This window comes from Seriola lalandi, unplaced genomic scaffold (assembly GCF_002814215.2).
Source record: "Seriola lalandi dorsalis isolate HSWRI2012SDOR001 ecotype SW California unplaced genomic scaffold, Sedor1 jcf7180002054563, whole genome shotgun sequence".
In the NCBI taxonomy this organism is placed as follows: domain Eukaryota; kingdom Metazoa; phylum Chordata; class Actinopteri; order Carangiformes; family Carangidae; genus Seriola; species Seriola lalandi.
This window is the reverse complement of record NW_019525116.1, coordinates 2336992-2346327: the sequence shown is the minus strand read 5'-3', so window position 1 is coordinate 2346327 and position 9336 is coordinate 2336992. Positions and strand designations below refer to the sequence as shown.

The following is a 9336-nucleotide window of genomic DNA, read 5'->3' as shown; positions in this document are numbered from 1 at the left end:
ACCCCCCCCCCCCCCACCCCACTAATGTCCTCTCGTCTATCTACCTCATGCTCCCCTCCGCTGAGTGGACGGAGAGCATAATGATTATATTTTTATATTATTATTATGATATGATACTATATATACTTGAAATGAGAAGACGAGAAAAACAACTCCTCTTTCCTTATTCCCTTCCCCTTCATCCTTCTACAACAGTTTTCTCCTCCTCACTTCTCCTCCTTCCTCATTTCAGTCTGCCCTCTCCCCCTCTCCCCCTCTCCCCCTCTGCCACTCCTAACCCACGGCAACGGACAAGCAAAACACTAGTTAATACTAGCTTGTATTTGCTTCTAGCTGTCTATATAAATGTAAATATTTTGTTCTCAGCGTTGAACCTTTTTAACCTTTTTATCTTACCTTTTGTACTTCCTTCCTCTTTTATTTTGCATTGTATTTCTTACTCCTTGTGCACAAGGTTACTGTGAACAACAAGGGATGCAGGAAGAGAGAGCAATATGCTGTAATGGTGAAAAATACAATGCACCTTCACATGATCACGGAGGAGGAACTCCCTTTAATCCCACTCTCCATCTCTCTGTCTCTCCTTGCTGCTATCTGAACCCACGTCCCTCCTTAGAGAAAATAAAGGCATATACTGTATGTTTTGTGTTGCAAGCGCAATAACACAGAAAATGTACTGTAACCTGGCGTGTCCTGATAGCCCTAGTAAAATGTGTTCACTTTCAGTAATCATGTTGTCCTGCTTTTTTCTGAAAATATAAATAAATCACAAGTAAATCTAAATAAAGAGAATGAATTAATTATTTACTGGATAAGAAACAGTCTTCTAATGCAAACTGATCACATCTCCTTCTACGCCTTAAGTACAGTGCCATCTGAGTGCATCTAATAATAATTACGCTCATTTTTTAAGGATTCCTGAAATCATCACACGCACTCCCACAAGGTTATTTGTTGGAAACGGGAAAAGAAACCGTGGTGTTCGCTTCTGCGAATGTCATGCAACAACAAAACTGTGTGAGAGATCTACCTCAGCAAACACCAAACTGCAGCCACATTAAAGTGAACACCTGACTACATACTAACACGTTCCTCTGGTGAAAATAAATATTCCTATCCTATAATATTAGGCTGATCATTTTCTACTAATGAATGTAGTATTTACTTTATATATACAGGATACTAAGAGGAGTTTAGGAGCTTTCAGTGTGAAGCCTGGAGACAGGGAGAAGCAACAACCTCAGACCGGTGACACGGCGCTGCAGCACATCTCTAACGTAGGCGGGCGCCTGACCACGCGGAGCTCCGTAAGTGATTACAAGAATCTTTAATTGAGCTCTGAATTTGATGAGGAGCCGCTGAAGAACAATCGAGATCGGTGTCGCACGTGACCTTTCTGATGAGCGAGTCAAAAGCTTGGCAGCAGCATTCAGCAGGAGTGTTTTTGGTAAAGCAGCAGAGGTGAGGGAGTCACAACGGGGCGAGACACGGTGAAATTTGAGACACTCTGCAACGTCTCTCAGCTGCACAAAACAGGAACTAATCAAACACGTCGATCGAGTCAGTGCCTGCTCTATAGCCCCAGATAGATTTGGGTCTAACCTCTGAGGGCCGTGAATGTTTGCACAAATTTCCGGCTAAAAAGGCCCCAAAACAAGAGAAGACGGGGGGGTTGTTCCTCTGTGGCTCACCTGGTAGAGCGCGCACCATGTGGGTTGAATCCTTTACAGCAGCTGCCATGGGTTCAAATCCCACCTTTAAACTCCTTAGACCTTAACCCACAAACGTTCACCACACAAACACTTGCACACGGTTTCTACCACCGTCCTTCGACACTGGTGACACAACCCCAGACACTCGGGTTGCCGTGGTTTCTCTCCAAAATAATGATCCGCCACCAGTCAGCATGAATGACTCCTGCCCTGCGTGAATCCCTCTGGTATTAAATGACACATCAGGGAGACTTTTAGTTTTTAGTGCTTTTGAAATATTCACTAGCTTAAGTTGTTGTAGTGCAACACAGGAGCTTTATAATGGAAAAGATAAAGCTCTGTCCCTCTGGGTTTCACACACTGAGAGTTGTAGAGAGACTTGTGCTTGAACTGAACACACCCTACACACTCTGTACTTGTACGGGCATGAGCCGCAGTAGTTACGTATGGGCTTGTAAAAGACAACAGTTAGAAATCACTCACTATTCTTGACGCAACTCCCCCTGCGGCTTAACTCGCTGATTTCAGTGTGTTGTTGCTGTGATTTGCCGGTAACTACGGCGACGGCTGGTCCTGTTCTGTATCCCGATGAGTGGGATGAGTCAGTTGGACAGAGCTTAAACCCCCCCTCCCCCCTCCCCTCCCCCCGTACAACAACCTACTCCTCATCCCTTCGGAGAGTTTGTTTCACAGGACAAAACATTTCAAATTTAAATTTAATGATGGGATGAAATGAGATGCAAGTGGGTTTTTTTTACATATAGGAAATGGGATTCATGAATAGGAAAGAAGTGAACTCTCCCTCCCTGTGTGTGCTCGTGTGGATCATCACCTCCAGGTGTGTGAGCCCCACCTATCGAGGGAGGGACGCCGAGAGAAAGACAAGCAGGAGGGGTCTAAAAAGGAAAGTATGAGTACGTATAGGGTGCAGGTTTTCTCTGCTCTTACCCAACCTGTTGATGCGAGGAGGTGCAAACGATCCTCTCTCCCGGTGGCTTCGGACCTGAGCGGCTCCACTGCTTCCCTCTCCTCCTCATCTCCTGCTCTTTCCTGTTACCTCAAGGCGGCCACAGATATGGGACATCATCAGGGAAGAAGGTGCGCGGCCACACAATAAGCCGCCCGCTGCTGCACAAAGCAGAGACATTATTGGAACATTTTTAGCCACATTTTCAAATCAAGACTTTTGCTGTAGGGTTCAGAAGAGACTCACATCCCAAAGGATTAAAGGTAAGTGGGTGTTTATTTTTGATTTATAGAGGTTTGTTCAGGTTGTTTGGGAGAAGGCCTCTCATTGTGAGGTATAACTTTAATGGTTTAAGTCATAGTAACAAAACAGGAATAGATATTTCCCCCCTAAATGCCCCTTTATCTTATCAGCCCGTAGTTTCATAACAGCCATTATAGTTATCCAACAATCATGTTCGGAGCCTCATATTCAAATCAGCTGATCAAAACCTCCATGTTGTTACATTAAGATAGAAATAATCTGCTAAAATTGGGTGTGGCCATTGTTTCACAAATCTTTCTCCCACTCTGTGATCTCCTGAACGACGAAACAAACGAAGGCCGGCGTTGGGGCAAAGTTTGGCGGCCCCGGCCCCGTATTTAACGCGTGATAAACCTGCAAAAGGTCATCTTTGAATCTGCGAGGCCGAAACAAAGGCTCTGTCACAGGCTGCAGGAAGTGACAGTCAGCTATCAGGAGTGAATATCTTTGACTGTGTCTCTCACCTGCAATCTGTGCTGTGTATAAACCACAATCCCCATGTGTGCAGCTATCTGTGTCTACAACAGAGCAGTCACCTTTCATGTCTGCCGTTCTGTCCCGGCCTCAGCTCCACGTTTGCAGTTGTTTCTTCCTCCGCTCGCAAGCCTCGGCTCACACGCTCCTCTGCCTTGTTCTGGCATGTTTCTAAACTCCCTCCTCCTGTTCTCCTCACTCTCGCTGTCAAACCTCGCTCACCTTGTTTTCTTTTTTTGTTCTCCGCGCCCTGACCTCCGCGTTATCCCGTCTCCCATTTCATCCGTACGCAGTCAACACAATGTTTGTGTGTTTAGCAAAACTTGCGCTTGAATATCTTTGTGCTGACGTGCTGTTTGTTTCAGGAGGAAACAGCTGCCGAATCCAAGGGGACGGTTCAAAGGACAGACTGCATCCCCACGTGGGTTTCTGAAAAACCAATATGGCCTTTTCATCCGAAAAGCACAAATCCCTCTCCCCCCTCCTCCCCCTCCTCCTCCTCTGTGTCCCTCTCACCTGTCTGTGTCAGTCAACCAGCAACAGCTCAACCATCCCCACAGTCAACACTTCAACCACTTCCTCTCCCCCTTCAGCCGGTACTTCCCTGATGAGCGTGCCAGGCTGCGGCAAAGGACTGAACCCCATCTACAGGTACCTGTGCGACCGCCGGGCAGCGTGGGGGATTGTACTGGAGACCTTGGGTTCTTCAGGCTTCCTGTTCAGCATGGTTCTCCTCCTCGGCCTGCTGTTCTGGTCCCTCTGGATCTGCGTCTCGTCCAAGCACCAGCGCAGCAGTATCGGAGGCACAGTGGCCTGCATGTCCATGTTCTTGTTGGCCACGGCGGGGATCTTCGCCATCACCTTCTCCTTCATCATCCGCCTCACCCCTCAGACCTGCCCCACAAGGATCTTCCTCTTCAGTGTGCTCTTCTCCCTGGCCTTCTCCTGCCTGCTGGCTCGCGCTCTCGCCCTGCTGGGCTTCGCGGCTACCCGGGGCTGGGGAGAGCCCGCCGTGGCCCTGGGGCTCTTCACCGTGCAGGTTATCATCTCCACACAGTGGCTGATCCTCGTGTTGGTGCGGGAGGAGAAGCCCTGCGAGTACAGCCAGGAGGAATTCGTCATGCTGCAGATCTACGTGCTGTGCCTCCTGGCCATCAGCATAATCCTCAGCCTGCACTTCCTGTGCCGCTCCTGCTCCACGTACAGCTACAGCTACACGGGGCCCATCAACCAGCAGGGGAGGGTACAGGCCGCCATGCTCTGCCTCACAGTGCTGCTGTCCGCCTGCATCTGGGTGGTATGGATCACTATGCTCACCAGAGGAAACCCTGAGGTGGGCCGCCGGCCACGATGGGACGACCCATTGCTCTGCATCACACTGGTGGCAAACGGCTGGGTGCTACTCCTGGGGCACGGGTTATCCCAGGTTGCCTTCCTCTGCAGGGGGGAAGCCAAGTCCAAGGACATTCCTTTGAGCTTCGCCGGCTGGACCAGCCCCAGCGCCGATATCCCCGAGCTGAACAGTCCGAAGGAGGGAAAAGAAAACGGAAGCTTTGAGACTGATGGCGAGAACAGGAGAGGTGAGACGCCGTCCTCATTCGCCATTAACTGACTGGAGCCTAATTGAAAGATTGTGAATTATGCTGAGAGCGAAGCTAGACAAGAGACAAAAAATAATTGTGGCTGCAACCAACAATTCAATATTAATTATTCTGCCAATTATTTAAACCACAATCACATATCTGAGAGCCCAAGGTGACTCTTTTTTTCCCAAACAACAATAAAAAACCAAAGATATTCAATTTACTATAATAAAGAACTAAAGAATATGTATTTATACTTTAAAACCACTGATTTTTTTTTTTTCGTTTTTATTAAGAAAGGTTTAAATGATTAATCAATGCTGGAAAAAGTCGTCGATTAATTTTTTTGTTCAACAACTAATTGTTTCAGCTCTAAAAATAACAAAACCTCACAGAGAGGAACTTTTAAAAGTCAGTGTTATTAACATTTTTAACAGGACTATAACTACCATCATGAATTACGTCAAAGCGAGAGTATGAAGTATAGCAGCGGTCTGCTAACGTTAGCTAACGTTAGCTGCCTGTGGTCATACCAGACCAAGTAAGGCCTAATAGCAAAAACCTCTGCGTGTAGCGTATTGAACAAACGTGTGTTTTTCTGCTGTGAAGTTCAACTTTTCATCTGCAAAGGGAATCATGTTATTTCATCTTTTAAAACGTTGTGTCCTTTAAGAAAAGGAAAAACAGTATCAGTCGGGGCGGCGGTTCCTGCTTCACTCAATGACATTCTTTATATTAAAGTATAGCTGTAAGCCAAAATGAATATGGAGCCTGTATCAAAAAAGAAAAAGAGAACTCAGCTTTCATCTGGGCCTTTCTGACGAACAGTATATAATGAACCGATAATTAGTGGAGTGTATCATGTGTCTCCCTTCAGGCAGGAGAGCCGATCCGGCGCTGCGGTCACCCTACGAGTCTGGATTCTCCATGACAGTGAGTAATAAACCATGAGGATTAACAATCTGATTCCACATACTCCGCAATTAAACACAGTGACCTTTTTACTACTGGAGGCAATTATAGCGAAGTTATTGTGTAAGGTTAATGAAAGCGCAGTTTATCGCGGGTACTAATTGCAGTGACGTGATGAATGTGTGATTATACGTGTGTCTGTGAATGTTTCAGGAAATCGACCCCGACAAAGATTACACCATTCCTCGCCCTCAGACCACCAACTACAGGGAACCTTACGATGAATATTATGGACAAGATTAAAGTCACATCCCTTCTCTGTCAGATGAAACTGATACCAAAGCCAAAGCTGAGGATGACCTCAGCTCCTGCACTAATCTGTACTCCAAGTACTTGGCACAAAAATATTGTTTTTCTGCGTTTCATTTCCTTCTGCAAATGTAAATATTTCTGCGTAGTGTTATAAGAAATGTTATTGCAAATCTGTCAGTAGGATGTAAAATCCTCGGTCGACTCAGCACTATGACTCATCTGCTGGAGTTTCATCATCGAGGCCGGATGGGTCCAGACAGTCCAGCTCTCTACTGGCGGGAAATCCACATCATAAATACTTAGCGGAGGTGAATCTCTATGCCGGTGTGTGTGTGTGTGTGTGTGTGTGTGTGTGTGTGTGTGTGTGTGTGTGTGTGTGTGTGTGTGTGTGTTAGCCTGACATGGTATATAATAGCCCTGAGGTGATAGAGGAGGCGTGAAACTGTCACTCTGAAGGTGCCAAACTGCTGAGCAGAGCAGAGGCATCTGTGAACGAAAGAGAGGAGGGATGAAAGGAGAAGGAATGAGGAGAGAGAAGGAGAAAAAAAAAAAACAGCAGAGGAGATGAGATGAGATGAGACAAGACAGGAGGAAGATAGGACAGGAGACCTGTCAGCACTGTGGAGGCTGGTGCCATCACTGATTAACATCTTCATATTCAGAGTTACATTACAGTTGCTGGATGCTGTGCTGCACCCAAAACAATAGTGGTGTCCTGTGTACATAGAAATATATGAGGAATACAAGGTATGCCTCTTTTCCATAACAGATATTTTAATGCCTTTTTTTTTTTTTATATAGGTTCTTGTAACAAGTGTTGTCAATAAAAGGTTTGTCTGTTAAAGCTCGGGATTGTTTTGCAATAGTTTCACACCACCTTTGCTTCTCCCACTCACAATCTGCACAGATGGCATACCCAAGGCCAATTACTCTCCCGACCAGAATCAGTGCCATGCCTCCAGGCACCTGCTGCAAACTGGAGCCTCAACCTCACAGGGGGTCAGGGTGGTAATACCAAGCTAGACCAGCAGGGGGCAATGTCTAGGCACGGCAAATGAGGCTGACCTGCTGGGAGGAAACTAGTCAGAAGTGTTAAGTGCTAAACTTTTCAAGTAATAAACCATCTGCGATCTAATAGCAAATGTTCTCTTGCCTGCATTTTTCACACAACAGCCTAGAATTAAAGTCCATCTACGGGTCGGATCCAGTTTGGGATGATCTGTTCTGCACTTGTTTTTCTCCCAGTGGCCTGTAGTGACTCCGCCATCCACAAAGGTCAATTCTTCACTCCGATGGATGCAATCACACACACACACACACACACGCGCACCTCTTATCACACGGCCTTCAATCTATTCTTCCAATTAGCCCAACTTCAATTACTCACAGAGAGCATGCCATCAAATTGGCAATTGGCCTCTTGTGCATTAGAGCAATTAGCAGGGATATGAGGTTTCCCGTCACATCCAACCCATTTACGGCCATTAACTCCAGATGCAATTAAAGATTGTTCCAGATTGTTCCCCCTTGGCAGCGACGAGAAAGTTGGAGGCGGTGGAAAAGCTTATCGTGCGGTAGATTTGGTCCGGAGGAACAAAAGTCAAGAGTTAACGCCGATGCAGCCCAGCCGAGCAGGCATTAATCGAGTGCAATTGTTCTGACTCACACCAGCTAACGCACAGCTGAGAGGGGGAAGTTTCTGGACAGTCAGAAAGGAGATTCTTGTTCAGCCTGTAATCAAAAAAAAAAAGTTTGCGACATTCCTCTCAGCTCCTATGGCGTTTAATCAAAAACACTTCTCCTTTATCTCCCTTTGGTAAAGAGGGGGAGGGAGGGAGGGAGGGAGGAGGTTGTAGTAGTTAAAACAGCCTCTCTCCTGATTGGATAATATCATTCCTGCCAAACACTGGAAAGAAAATGATAAGACTCAGTCATGGGAAGGAAATAACATAATGGTTACCAGCTCCACATTCAAGAAACATATCTGTGTGTGCTCTATCTCCTCCTGATAAACACAAGGAGTCAATGTTTAACCTGTGAAAAGAAGTATCCGAAGACCAGTGTAAAAACCAAACAGTTTATTTATTATATACATTCAATAATAATGAAGAGAATAAACAGAAGGCAGACACAAGGATGGCAAAATAAAACATTGTGAGAAAATACATGTCACTTATTGAAAAAAAAATCACTTGGATAAATGAGCTTTTTAAGAGCATGTGACAAAAAAAACCAAAAAAAAACTCCACATGCAATTCAAACCCATTTATTAAATCCCTGTACAAAAACTCCCACTGGGTTGACTTGAGCACAGTGCAGGGAGTCGGGGGGGGGGGTCCCTGCGTCGTTCCCGCTCACCTCTGCGTTTATTCTGTGGCCCCCGCGAATAAGATTCACTCCAATTAGAAGAGTAGAAGAGACGGAAAAACAAAAAACCAAGCAAAAAGCAGCCCACAGGAGCCGCTGCAGCTGCACCACAGGGGCTGCTCGGTAATGATTACACCACCTCGACATTTGCCAACCGGACGAATGAGGTGGAGACGCTGCTGAAACGAGCGTCTCTGCGGGGGCAGGTTCACGGCCGTGACTCCGCCAGATCAGCCTCGTCTCTGCGCAGAAAACATTTGGTTTTCATGGACGAGTTTGAGGCAGAGTTATAGTTTGATTTGGCCGATGACGTCACTGTCAGAAATTTTTGTAAGATTTACTCTAATTATATATATGAAAGCAACCCACGGGGGTCCAGACGTATCAAATTAAACTTTACGCATTTGATATGACTGGTGATTACCACGGCGACCACAGAGGCGCAAAGCACAGATAACCCAGATTATTGAAGCGGACCGAATCGGCTTCCGTAAAGCGACTGCGGGCCGCTCGCCTCCCCCCTCCGCTCCCCACCCAGACACTCATGTAATGGACCTTTACTGAGATTCCTCCGTCACTCCTGTCACCTTGCATTACATAACATCCGAGTTCCTTCTCCCCTCCTGCTATGTAAACACCCCCTCCTCCTCCTCCTCCAGCACTATGATTTGAATTCATGCACAAATGAAAAGATTCTCTGACTGAC

At 46.3% G+C, this 9336-nt stretch overlaps 1 protein-coding gene and 1 long non-coding RNA gene across 2 annotated transcripts in view; one reads left to right on the top strand and one right to left on the bottom strand.

Annotated features, from left to right (window-relative positions):
• The window catches only part of LOC111662512 (uncharacterized), a 25122-nt gene extending 22357 nt beyond the window's left edge, over positions 1 to 2765 (bottom strand). The window contains exon 1 of the long non-coding RNA XR_002761326.2: positions 2661 to 2765. This is a non-coding gene — a long non-coding RNA (uncharacterized LOC111662512). The remainder of the gene's footprint in view (positions 1 to 2660) is intronic.
• An 87-nt stretch (positions 2766 to 2852) lies between these two features.
• LOC111662510 (G protein-coupled receptor family C group 5 member D) lies at positions 2853 to 7107 on the top strand. The gene is made up of 4 exons (XM_023416397.2): positions 2853 to 2942; positions 3822 to 5036; positions 5917 to 5972; positions 6165 to 7107. The coding sequence occupies exons 2-4, from the start codon at positions 3899 to 3901 to the stop codon at positions 6252 to 6254; spliced, it is 1284 nt and encodes a 427-aa protein (XP_023272165.1). The 5' UTR covers positions 2853 to 2942; positions 3822 to 3898; the 3' UTR covers positions 6255 to 7107.
• The last annotated feature ends 2229 nt before the right edge of the window (positions 7108 to 9336 follow it).

What these genes read in the sequence shown, in the direction of transcription:
- LOC111662510 (XM_023416397.2), top strand. Translation starts at nt 3,899, where the DNA reads ATGGCCTTTTCATCCGAAAAGCACAAATCCCTCTCCCCCCTCCTCCCC. An exon ending in TGATGGCGAGAACAGGAGAG is followed by an intron (nt 5,037 to 5,916) that starts GTGAGACGCCGT and finishes GTCTCCCTTCAG; the next exon opens with GCAGGAGAGCCGATCCGGCG. An exon ending in AGTCTGGATTCTCCATGACA is followed by an intron (nt 5,973 to 6,164) that starts GTGAGTAATAAA and finishes TGAATGTTTCAG; the next exon opens with GAAATCGACCCCGACAAAGA.